The sequence below is a fragment of the Odocoileus virginianus genome, chromosome 4 (assembly GCF_023699985.2).
Source record: "Odocoileus virginianus isolate 20LAN1187 ecotype Illinois chromosome 4, Ovbor_1.2, whole genome shotgun sequence".
Classification (NCBI taxonomy): Eukaryota; Metazoa; Chordata; class Mammalia; order Artiodactyla; family Cervidae; genus Odocoileus; species Odocoileus virginianus.
In genome coordinates, this window is record NC_069677.1 from 90648828 (window position 1) to 90662103 (window position 13276).

A 13276-nucleotide genomic window follows, 5' to 3' on the forward strand; every position below is an offset into this window, starting at 1 on the left:
CCTGCCCCTCCTGCCGTCCTCCCACCGTGAGGACGTCTGTCAAGACCCCACTTCCACAGAAGGGCACCCGCATGGATGCGGGTGAGTGAGAACTGGGTGGGACGCCCGCGGCCTCGTCCAGCAGCCAGACCGCCCGTCCCCAGGCAAACCGCCCAGCCCAGCCCCTCTCGCGGAAGGGGCCGCGGCCGGGGCGCAGCCAGAGGGGAGGAGCCGGAGCTCCATGAGCTCGGGTCCTCGGCACGGCCTCCCGCCCGGCTTCCTGCACTCAGTCAGAGTTCACCTTTTTCAAGCTGACGAAAACCAAGATCTTGTCCCCCGAAAGCCGACAGAGACATAAAACGTGCACTTTCAGGCTGCTTGCTCAGCAGCTCAGTCATGTCCAACTCTTTGCGACCCCACCGACTGTAGCCCATCAAGCTCCTCTGTCCAAGGGACGATCTCAGCAAGAATACTGGAGCAGGTTGCCATTTCCTTCTCCATCATTTTCAGGCTTACCTCAGCTCTCATCAACTGAGCTGCCTAACTACACATAAGCAATTTAGGGTTTAGAAATCCAAGTCCAAACAGATTACCTTCAGAGGCTGTAAATGCCCTGAATGCAAACATTGTTATTTAACTCACAAACTACTGACTGTGTAAAGCCTTTGCCTAGCCAGTTCCACCACACAGTGATTCAAGGCAGTGTTCACTACAGTTTTACTAATATACAACTTCTCAGTCACTAATGCATTACTTTAAGTAAGTTGAGTCTGTGTGCAAAAAAGGAAGAACATAGTATCTTTTCATACCTCGTAATATTAAAGGCAGAAATGTGAACTGTTTAAAATTTTCAGTGTAATGCACATTTTCCCTTCTAGTAAGAGGCAGAATAAATGATGATATAAAGGCTCTTTCCTTTTGTTTCTGTGAAGAAGGAAGGTTATGTTCTTTATAATCTCCTTATATATAAGCATTACCCATTACAGATGTTGGGACACTGCAAAGGGGGAAAAAACCTCATAAACTAACCACTTCTGTGGAAGTTCCAGAGAAATCCCATCAATATAACCTGTTCAAGCGTCAGGCCTCCCCTCTGCAAGGAACGCTCGCCTGGCCCTGTCCTGCTTATCTCACTCTTGTCACTGTCACTCAGAGACGAGGCCCCATGACTACAGGTCCCCGGAAACCACCCGGTTCTGCACGGCACGTCCTGGCCTTCCGTTCCAGACAGGCCTGCTCATGGCATCCCTGGACTTGGAGCCCCGGCCCACAGTGCCTCTGAGCTCGCTGGTGCTCCGGGAGGACTGCTGGCGTCCCCGGAGCCACGTGTCCCTTGAGGCACTGCTACCGAGGTATCCAGCCTCTGCGCTCTCTCCCTTCTCTGAAGCCTCACTCTCCTTTTCACCTTTAGCTTGACTTTAAAGGCACTCCTCCATGTCACCCCACCCCCAACCTGCTGCTTCCCAAACCCGTTTTCACATCTGAGAGCAGGTACTGAGGAAATACTGCCTGAATGGTCAGTGTGAGGCTTTCCAGCCAGCATGAGGGCTGGTTCTTATCTCCTGAGGAACAGATGCAGGTGAGATATTTTTCGGATGCAGAACGAAGGGACAGGACCCCCATCACATGGATCCTGGATTGAAGGGCGGGTGAAGGGAACACAGTTAGTTAGTGCTGGTCTACCGAGAGCCAAGGACTGAGCATGGTGCTCTGTGTTCAGTCTTTCCTTAGAAAGCAAAAGAGCAGATCACACAGAAAATATAGTCAAGGGTCCTACTCGCATCCGGCTGCCAGAATGGCTGAAGACTGTACACTCAGCATTGGGAGAGGAGCAATACTTAGGAAACCCAAGGGAAGACTAGATCAATATGTGCATTACGAGTTTTCAGGTCAATAAATAGTTCTCTTAAGTGAACTGAGCATGCTCAGCTCAGAGTTCCAAATCTGCACTGATCTCAACCGATTCGGGATTCTTCTCTTAGGATTCACCTGCTTGCCAGCCAAGAGACCAGCGTGGAGCATGGCTTCTCAGGGTAAAATCTATCCTGTTCATGATATGGCTGCTACCTTCAAGTCCACTAGGAGAGATGCTGCATATATTTTTCAGCTTAGAAGGTCTCTAAGCTCCAGTAATGGTTAGATGCCTTTGGAAGAACATGTATTTCTAAAATTAAGGCAGAAACAGCGAGGACCTCACTAATAGGAAAGAGCCTGGAGTTTTTACCACCATCTCCTCTCACGTGGGAGCAATGAGATACAAGTCTGGCTAAGGTTATCTTAAAATTACATCACTTAGTCAAATAAGACCCTCAGAACTGGCTTTAAGATGGACATATTCTTTGTGAATCTCAGGCCACAAGAGTTTGCCCAGCCAAAGACCTGTGGACAGTTGAGTGCCACTCCTCGGCTGGGAGCTGGATGCGGCTGTGCCGGTGACCGTCAGCTTCCTCATCCCAGGCCCCACCTGCCCCTACTCACAAGCTCTTAGGTTAAGTCTGAGCCACATGGTCCTCTGAACCTTCGAGCTTTTGATGTCAGGACTGTTTCTACTGAGGTGGGGGGTGGGGTGGGCAAGCCTTTTGTCCCCTGGGTCATGAGCTGGACGGGCTGGGGTTAGAGGCAGTGGAAAAGCAGCCTGGTGTGGATATGGGGAAACAGGTTAGGCGGTCAAACACAGTTTAGAAAGATAAAGCGGAGGGGGGCTCAGGATAGGGGGGTCACATGCACACCTGTGGCTGAGTCATGTCAGAGTATGGCAAAAACCATCAAATACTGTAATTAGCCTCCATTAAAATAAATTAATTAATTAAAAAGATAAAGAATCTGGGAATTATATTTAAAAAAGAGAAAGACAGTGAGAGAATATTCAGTTTGGAAAAGCAGGTGGGAAGATGGAGAGAGCCATAAAATGTAAACCAAAAGGATGAAAGATGAATCATCCATACTGAGACCACGTGATCAGGGAGGGGTTCTCAGAGCCCAGGAAAGGCTAAGAGAGCATACAGTTTGCTGAGTTTTTCTCAACAGGGGTAGGGTTGGTACAGGCTTCCCTGGTGGCTCATTGGCCAAGACTCTGCCTGCCATGCAGGAGCCACAGGAGACGTGGGTTCGATCCCTGTGTCAGGAAGATCACCTGGAGGAGGGCATGGCAACCCACTCCAGTATTCTTGTCTGGAGAATCCCATGGACTGAAAAGCCTGGTGGGCCACAGTCCCTAGGGTCACAAAGGGTTGCTAAGACTGAAGTGACCTAGCATGCATAAGGTTGTTGCAAGAAATACGCTTCCAAAGCTCTTGATAATCAAATCTGGGGAGAAATGCCTTCCACAAGGAGAGAGCAAGGCTGGAAGAGGCCGAGCACAGCATTAGTATCAGATGTGTGCAGGCTGCCTCAGGTTAGGCTGGGGGGTGGGGGGGGAAGCACTCTGCCCACAGGGTGCCTGCAGGGTGGGGCAGAGACACGGTCACAGTGCTAGGAGTTCAAAACTGCATTCTGCCCCAGTGATCTTAAGGTCTCTCGCTGCTTGCTGCTTGGTGTTTGTCACGGGTCAGTATCACCAGGTGCCCTGGGGGCTGCTGGAAATGCAGATCTTCAGACCTTCAAGTCAAAATCTGCTAACAAGACCCTCAGGAGAAGTACTCATCCTGCAATTAAATGCAAAGTCTCACATTCTTAATAATCACAGAGAGCTTTCAGCAGTGTTGGTTGACAGAGGAAAGCTGTCTGTTGATCAGTTTCCTGCTTCGTTTCTCAGATGTCACTAGTTAATTGCCTGTTGAACACTTTCAAAAACATCTATTGAGTACTGCTTTGCTAAATATTAGCAAATCAGATTCATAAAGCTCTTGCAGAGGCAAATAAACTTATCTTCAAAAGTGACCTCCTCTTACTGCTAATTCTTGCATAAATATTATGGTAAGTGCAAAATTGGCGCGGATGTGTGAACTCAGACCCGAAGTCTGGCTCCTGACTGGAGCGGGGCCTCCACAGGATCGAGGGAAGAGCAGCCGAGGCCTGGGATGGGCCCTGGGCACCTGCGCCAGCGAGCTCTGCGTCCCTCGTCCCACCCAGGCCTCAGTTCTTGGTTTCCTCGTCTGTGAAATGAGCAACAGCCGTGATGGCCTGGAACGTGTCCACCTCCACGACAGGCTAAGATCCGCTGGGCTGCAGAACTCTAACTCCCTTAATTCATTGCATTTCACCCTCCTGTTGTTTGTGTGAACCACCAATGAAAGGACAAGCCTCCGCAAACGAGTGTAAATACCAAACAGAGGCTGGAAACCCCTCCCCTGGGAGCAGGCCCAGGTGCTCACGATCAGAGAAGTGCAGGCAGCTCACCCACGTGCAATTACGTGTGAGCAGTGGCAAGTCTAAAAATAGCCCAACTCAGCCACTGAGGTTCATGCCGTCAACTGTCGGGATGACAGGGAGGGGTGTGACTATAGCAACAGAAAAATGAACACATGAAGAAAGTCTTCTCAAGTTGATAGGAAAAGTTTAGATTTAATAAGAGACACATTTTCAATTCCTGTCTCTAAATCTTTGAATTCACAGAGCTCAATTATGTGGAGGCAATAAAATGAGAATTTTGATAAAACAAATAATGCTTTCAGTTTTGGGTTCCAGAACCATAAGGAAATAAAATTGCTAACGAGTCAGTTTTATTGCCTCCGTAATTAAAGGGCCATTTAAACAAATGCCTTTCTGTAATTTTTAATTCAGATGCTTTTCTCTATATCTGTTTTGTTATAAAAGGTAGTCTTGAACTGTACTTGACATTTTAAGATAACAATGTACAATTGAGATAACATAGACTGATACAGAATTTCCTTGAAAGGAGCTCAGTGAAAATACTTAACTTCAGAAAAGGGTAGGAGCAGGATGAGAATCTGAGGCTGTCTGGGGCCCTTGGGAGCGGGCGGCCAGGATCAGCAGGGCTTTTGCTGAGGCGAGCAAAGGCTCCACGAAGTTCTGGGCAAGCTGTTCTTGCTCAGAGAGCTCACGCACCCAACGTGAGGACCTGCAGATCCAACCCCAACATCTCTGCATGTGGTCTGACCAAGGGACATTCAACAGGGCTGCTCCTAGCTCTCCCTGTCCAGCCGTGGGGCCCCACCCAGTCACTGCTCAGCTCCTGTGGTGGTGGGCTGGCGGGGTCTGCCAGGATCGGCCACTAGAAGGGACAGCTAGGAGTTAAGGGAAAGGGGGACTTCCCTGCTGGTCCAACAGCTAAGGCTTTACCTTCCAGGGCAGGGGGTATAAGTCTGATCCTTGGTTGGGGGGCTAAGATCGCACATGCCTTGGGGCCAAAAAACCAAAACATAAAATGGAGGCAATAGTGTAACAAATTCAATAAAGACTTAAAAAAAAAAAAAGCTAAGAGGAAGGAGGAGAGGATTTGTGTTGCACACTCAACCAGTGCTGGCTTTATTTATTTATTTAGGCTTGGCTGCACCGAGTTCTAGTTGCAACAAGCAGGATCGTCCATGCTGACACGTGGGTTCCATAGTGTGCAGGCTTAGCTGCTCCATGGCATGTGGGATCTTAAGTCCCTGACCTGGGATCGAACCTGCATCCCCTGCATTGGAAGGCAGATTCTTAACCACTGGCTACCAGGGAAGGCCCTGTGCTGGGCTTTAAAAATATCTTAGTCTTGGCAAGAACTGGTGAGATAGATCTTGGCATATCCATTTTATGTAAGATCACAAGCAGGCTGATCCCAGAAGTGCCGGAGTCTGGTTTCAACCCTGTGTCTGTATGATGTCTGCAAGCCTATCTCTCCTGCTTAGGTATCACTGCAGCTGCTTTTTTTTTTTTTTGGCTCTGCCCATGGCATGCAGGATCTCAGTTCCCTGCCCAGGGACTGAACCCATGCCTGGAAGCGTGGAGTCTTTACCACCGGATCTGCAGGGGAATCCTGGAAGCTGCTCTCAGGGGGCACTCTTGCCTGAGATCAGCATACAGATCACCCCCAAGGTGCCGGTTAGATGCACTTGAGGCATCTGCAGGTTTTCCAAGCAGAGAGGAAGACTAGCCCCTTGGAAAGTCCCTCTGTGCTCTCCCTCACTTAGGCCACCACAGCCAATGGTTATTTCCACATCAAATATATTCTACTGTGCCACCTGCTATTTTCACTTCAGAATACATTATGAACATCTCTTTATGTATTTTAACCTTTATAAAGATTGCATTACTACACTACAATCAATCACTTACTAGTGGATTTTTCAGTTTCAACTGTAGTACTACTTTACTAATCAGGAAAAACAGAAAAGTTTATATGGAGAAAAATATGAGAGCATTAAAGTCATTTTTAAAGGATATAATAGGAAAAAAACTAAATCAAGAGCTTCACACCTCAACCTTAATGCTTTCCTCAAGTTTTTGCTTAAAATCCAAACTGCCTACAACCCAGGAACACCCTGTGATAAAGTGTAACATACTTGGATGAAATAAAATGGACCCACAGGCCCCAGGGCCAGGGATCCTCAACCCCACCATGAACATGCAGTCAGGCCATTTCTACAGCAAAGAGGAGTTAACAGCTGTGTGAAGGGGTTCTGGCTGAAAGTGAAACATATACACAAAACAAATCTGCTTTTGTGGTTAGCTGAAAATTCACAGCTGATAAGAGCTTTTCTTTAATTAAAGTGTTTCCCCATCCCATGCAATGAGAAAAATGTTCTTTTAGTGCTGACTAAAAGAGTAAAAGCTGTTTGGAAATCCCGAGGCTTAAGTAAAGCTGCTTTAAAAGCTGCTATGTGGACCGAACAACTTGGAAACATCCCACAACCAGATTTTTCTAGAGCTCCTAGAGTAAATATCTGCAGTCACTTCTGTGTTCTCCTACTTTGGTCAAAACCCAAAACTGAGTAACACAAAGGTCACCCACACAGCCAGAGAAGAAAAAATTTCACACAGTGTGTGTGCACACACACACACACTCATGGTTACTTTAAAATTAAAGTTGTATTTAAATAATAAAATTAATTATGGAATAGATACCAGTTATTTATACACTACCTCTTCATTACTTCTTTCTGATGCACTTTAAACTGTGATGCTATAAGATGGGTATAAAATCAATTCTATATGAATTTAGAAAGTTGACCGTGAAGAAGTGTACGAACAGTTTTGGAGTGGCAGGGACTGAATGTGAAGGGACCCACCTGCAGGGTTTCTCCCGCTGTCTTCTCCTCCACAGGCCTCTCCCTGGAGGATGGAGGGAAGCCGAGGGCAGAGCAGGGCCGGGATGCGGCCCGGGGAGACGCGGCGAGGCGGCTGGCCTCGCAGGCCACGCACGTCTCCATGTCCCTAAGAGATCACTTGTCACTGGCTCGAGACCAGTGTGTTTGGGCTGCATCCTAACAAAGCCATTTTGGCCGCGTGTAATGGACTCATCTCCTGACAGGCTGGGCAATGGGTGGGGTCTGATGTACAGTCTGTCTCCAGTGAAGGCCCCGGATGGCCATGCTTGGGACCGCTAGAGGGAAGAGCACTTGGTGGCTCTCTGGTGCTCCCTCACGGGGGAGTGTACTCCGACTCCTCACCATGCCCCATGCTCACAGAGGGCACACTGGCCATGCCCATGAGGGTACGTCTCTGATTTTCCTCATCTCCTCCCAAACTACGGTGCTGGGCCCTGGAGGACAGAAGGAAAGGATGTCCACAAGTGGGCTGAGAACGGTCACAATGTGGAGTCTAAAAGTTCTGTAAGCAGCAGGGGGTTCCTGAAGCAAATCAGAGGTGATCCAGTAGAGACTGTTTCTAACTCAAAACACAGAGCTTTCATGAATGTAGCAAGTAAGGCCCAGGGCTTGGGTGTGACACAGGCCGCTCACATGTAACCTGAACGTCAGATGAGGACACTTCTTAGGATATTGGCACAGTCAGAGGAAGAAAAGGTCAGGGACACGTATTTCAGACAGCTGATTAAAAAGATATATTAAAAAGAAATAAAGCATTGCCAAACAACCACATGCCTGATTACGGACAGATTAGCACAACAGCAGAGTGGACTGTTTCATCTTGAAAGCTCAGCATTTTCTTTTTTTCAGGGTAGAGAGATACTAGAAAGGGCAGTGCAACCATTAAGAGCTGAAATCTAGAGTCAGACTGCTTGATTCTGAATTTCTCCTCCACTGGCTGGTGTTATAATTTGGGGAAATTTGATTAATCTCTGTGCTCTGGTTTCCTCGTCTGTGAGGGTGACAGGAGGTAACTCACGGGAAGCACTCGACACATGCGCCCGAGGCGGGGGCTGCCACCATCCCCAGGGCCGGAGCCCTTTACTCACCAAGATGAGTGTCCATCACCTTCGCACAATATTTGCACATGGCATCCAGGTCATTCAACTGTCCTTGAAGGAAGGAAATTTGGGCTTCTAATTCTTCTTCCTAAAATGAAGGTGGCAAAGATACGAAAATGAAAAAAAAAAATCAAAGAAAATCCCCAAAATCCTCCAAAAGGTCTGGACTGTTTTAAAGAGCCACCATCCATGTCTTTTTAGTCCTAGACAAAACAAAAGAAAGCAACAAATGAACAACAGCAAACCCACTACTGCCACCACCAGTGAAACAGGAGGAGTAAAATGAGATTCAGAACAATTCTGGACTTTTAATTGAATGCTTGCTTTGTGCCATGTGTAAATGTTTACCCATACAAACTTGTATTAAAAAAGTACATAAAATACCTTCAATAACTTTTGGGCCACAAAATTGAGAGTCAATGGGACTTTGGTGGACCCAACTCCCTAGACAGCTGGTACAAAACCATCACATTTTCTCATACACATTTGAGAAACCAGAAATTTCCATCTGTTTAAAACAAATCTCTTCATTTTCTAGACCATGATAATCTCTTAAAACATGAGATTTTCCCAAAGCACTTGGGAAAGTTTTGGCCCCACAGCCCACAGTTAGCTGCTCTTACATCTTCTCTCTTGAATACTAGAGGATTTTATTTATTTGATTGTTTCTAGGGAAAAATACTCTGGGTGGGATAATTATCTAAATGGCAGAAAGACAATCTAACTGTAACAAACGGATAAAGCCTGGAGCTTTTGCTTTTTTAAGAAAAAAAGTAATGCATGTGAAAAATTTCCCAAGGAAATTTAGAAGATTAAGGGAGTTTTTGTCAGAGAAGAGAATAATCCTCATAATGTAAGATATTTTAAACCAAGTTAGTTAGAATACAGAGAAAGGATGTTGCCAGAGCTGGACAAGGCTGGCAGATTGATTTTCCAGGGTCACTTATCTCTCCACATGAGAACCCTCTGTTGTCAAAGAGAAGCAAGAGAAAATTCCCAAGACATGTTTTTTCTTAAGAGACTGAATACAATCCGACACAAAGATGGAAACTAATGGCTGGAAAGGTGACCTGGAGGTGCACCACAATGTGTCAGCAATGCACAGACACAGCACCTAAAAGCGCTGTTTTTAATGGCTGCCTGGAAGGTGAGCCTTTAGAAACATGCACTCGAATGCCTGATGCAGAACGCACACACAGCGGCCGCTCTAAAACCAAATCATTGTGAAATGGCACTGTAACTGCCCAAGCTTGAAGCCTGTACTTCACACATCCCACCAAGCACAAAGGCCTCTCTTCTGATACTCAAGGAAAGACGACGCGACCAGGAGCTCAGCCAGGGGATGATCACTGTGGCCCCGGGTCGGTGTTGCAGGGCGTTTTTCTTCTCCTTCCTCTCCTTTGGGTCTGCACAAACCTGAGCTTCCCTATTCGCTCAGGACCCCACAGGAAAAAGAGAAAGAACACTGCATCTGTTGGTGAACCTAGGTCATGATTCATCTCCAAAGACGGCCACCATCCATTCCTTCCTCGATGGACATGCTGTTCTGCTCATCAGGAGGTGGGGTCTCCTTCCCTTCCCTGCAAATCCTGGCTGTCCCATCACTTGCCTTGATCCAGAGAACACAGGAGAAGTCACACTGTGTAAGAGGCCTGCCAACTTCTGCTCCCTTCTGCTTTCATGAGAGGAAGGCAGCTACCGTAGTTAGTTGCAACGATCAGGCTACGGTAATGAACAAGAGGAGAGACAGATGGAGAGAAAGGGGTGCAGGAGACACAGGAGGGTCTAGACGCGTGAGTGGTGTCTTCCTGGACCTTTCATCCCAGCTCACCTGAAGCTGGCCAAGTGGGAATCCCAGCCAGCAGCAGGCGGAGCAGAAGAGCAGCCCCACCCAGCCCTGTCCACACGCCTGGCCTGAAAACCCATGAGCAGTAGCAACGCTGCTTTGAGGGGTGGGGTTTGGGGTGGTTTGTTACACAGCAACAGATAACTGACAGGCAGTGGGATGAAGGATCACTAGCGTTGTATATGGCACAAGGAAACCTGAGTTCTATTTCTGATCCTGCCATTCACAAGTCATGTAACCTTAAACAATCCTCTACCCAGTAAGGGCCTAACATTGGCACTCTCTCGAGAAGGCAGAAGTTAGATACTTTGCTTCCAAGAGGTTTACAAGCTTGGAGTTGGAATAGGAAAGGTTTATAATTACAGACGATGAGGCAGTGTACATGAAAATCTTACAGAGAAATAAGAATAGTTGTTCTGAGGATCCTGGTCCTGGCCTCCTGTCCCTACTATTGAACAAGTCACCTTTTCAATGTGTTACAGATACAAACCCACCTAGAAGGAAGAGTCTAGAACTGTCCTGAGGCCAGCATGTGGCAGTCTTTTGAGAGAGGGGCTCTGGCTGGAGTTTGTCCCTGCCCTTGGCTTCCAACTGGGGTGCTGACAGCCCAGAATGGACAAAGGACACCAGGAATGTACCGCCAGCTGGTTAACATCTCTTCTCCATTTACTCTATGTATGAGTTTAGTTTGGATTAAGTGATCACTTTTTATGAGATGCAAAAGCCCTTGGGGGCCTTAAACCCCAGCAGTCATTCCTACCTAAACGGATTAAGTGTATTCTGGGAGGGAAGAAGAGCTGGAGAGGAGACAGTCAGAGGACACGGTCCAGCCTGTGGGTGGTGAGGTGCTGACAGCGGGAGGGAGTGCAGGGCTGAAGGAGGTCTGCTCCTCCAAACACGTGGCTGTGCTGGTCGGAGCGCGACTGTGAGGAAACGGGCGAGGCTGAGACTGGCGCCCGCGGCACTGCCCGCACGGGCGTGCAGGGCAGCGGGGCACGTGCTGGGGGCGTGTGGGCACACGCACAGGCTTCCAGGCGGGCACTTCTGCTTAGCACACTGGCAGCAAGCGAAGAGCACCTGGCTTCCCTAAGTCCTGCGTAAACCTCAGTACAAACGGCATCTACGTGTCAGAAAAAAGCAGTTTTCATTCCTGTAAGACCTTCTTTTTTTTCCAATGGAAAGCTGACACAAAAGCCCAATTATGAGATAAAGAATAGTTGAGACAGGTTGAGGAGCCCAAGAAACTCTTCCATTTGGAATATTAAATCCAGTACATGATCTCGCTGGAGTTTGCTTAATCTGAAAATACACCCAAGCCCAACGATCACTCAGACTTTATAAATAGAAATGGAATCCCTTGGCAGCACAAGGGTGGCCTGCCATTTATTCTTCGCTTTTTTATATAATTACAGGTAAAAGAAAGAGCCAAGAATCAAGCTTCTAAGATTGTGGGAAGAAACTTTCCATTTCTATCTTAGCTTCTGAGGCTCCACATGCCTCAGACACAGACAGCTTTAGTCATTTGCTTTCATTAATGGTCCTCTGTAATCAAAAACAAATGCTTGGCTAATTGCCTTGAAATTTTATAAAACCAACCAGCTAGTGTCATTTTTATATATAAACAACACATGAACAAAAGTGCTTGTTATATTTACTTTTGCATACATGTTCCGCCTTCCGTTACAGGAGGCAGGATGGTGGAAGCAGGTAGCGTGCTGGGGTAGACACACCTGGGTTCGATTCCTCTTTCTACCAGTTTGAAGACACTGGCTGTGTAATCTTGAAGAGTTCCCTAATTCTTTGGTACCCCAAAGGTATTGATGAGAACCAAATGGTAACACATGGAGAATGTCTGGCACAGAACAGATACTCCATAAAGCAATTATTCTTTAATTTTTTAAATCAAGTCAAAACAACAGAACCGACTTTTAATACGGAGGTTGGTGATACACTCTTAGAAAACACTGGTCTCTGGTTTAAACATCTTTATGTGGCTCTACCCAGAAGGGTGAATTAGGACTTGGGAGCCCACCACTGACTCAAGTTCTGCAGAGCCACTGACGTGTGAGGCGAGAAAGTGGTGGAGGATGAGGAGGCAGGCTGCCGGCAGCCTCCGCGGCAGGATGGAGCACAAGGGCCGCCCCGCAGAGGAGCACACCGCTGGCTTCCAACCCTTTCACAGGGACTGTGGCAGGCCCAGCCCTGGGCTCTGCATGCAGGAACTCACTTAACCCTCACAGCAAACCCACGCGGTAGATCCTCTCATTGCGTCCTACACGGGACGGGCTCCTCTGCAGGCCGCCCTCTCTGAAGCGATGCCAACGTGGAGATGGCGCTGTGAGGACCCAGGTCGCCTGCCCACTACACCCAGTCCTCCCCCATATGTAGTCCTCCTTATACTTGATTACCAGGTGCTTCCGGGGAGTGTCTTCGTATCTCAGTCTCCTTGAGGAGAAACTCATCATTTTCAGCATTCAGACCCACCCCTAAATGGCTTACTAAATCATTTCCTTTCATTCAGGTATGATCGTCTGTCTTCCGTTCCGTATGTTGAATGATTTTCGTTTAGGTTGTATCAGGAGAAATGTGTTTTAAATTTGCTTTGTAAAAAGTGATATTTCTACCACCAATCTCCCGGGAATAGTTGATCCATCACTACACTTCCACTCACATATTATATGTCTCAAACTGTTTAAACTGTTTTCTAAAATGTAGATTTTATAGATCGATTTTGTTAAATGCTTCACTGTCTTTACTTTCTTTCTTGGTTAATAACAGGATGAGCTTTTGGAGTTTATTACTTATTTATTCATTCATTTCTTCAACAAACATATTCAATGATACTGTGTTAGGGCTTGTGGGAAATACAATAATGAACGAGATGTGCTCTGACCTCTGCAAACTTAGAAAGAGGTAAGACTACACGTCAAGCATGAGGAGCAAGTCACTAAGCTTCGCAGCAGGTATGAGAGGGTCTCACCATCTCGGGCAGGGCAGCCGCTTCCAAGGCGCAGGGGTAGACAGGACAGCAGATTTTCAGCAAGCAGCAGCATTTCTGATGAGTATTTAAGACGGGGGATTTGGCTCAGAGGAAATGAGGAATGTAGATGTCTTAGGAGGCAGGGACACAGTGAACAAAGGAG

At 47.3% G+C, this 13276-nt stretch overlaps 1 protein-coding gene across 25 annotated transcripts in view; it reads right to left on the minus strand.

Annotated features, from left to right (window-relative positions):
* TBC1D5 (TBC1 domain family member 5) overlaps positions 1-13276 on the minus strand; it is a 559964-nt gene that overhangs the window by 10768 nt on the left and 535920 nt on the right. For all 25 annotated transcript variants that reach the window (XR_011487445.1, XM_070467024.1, XM_070467039.1 and 22 more), the window contains one exon: positions 8276-8375. Coding sequence is in view for 24 of the 25 variants with exons in the window: in XM_070467024.1 (XP_070323125.1) it covers positions 8276-8375 (100 nt within the window). In the remaining variant the exon portion in view is untranslated. The remainder of the gene's footprint in view (positions 1-8275; positions 8376-13276) is intronic.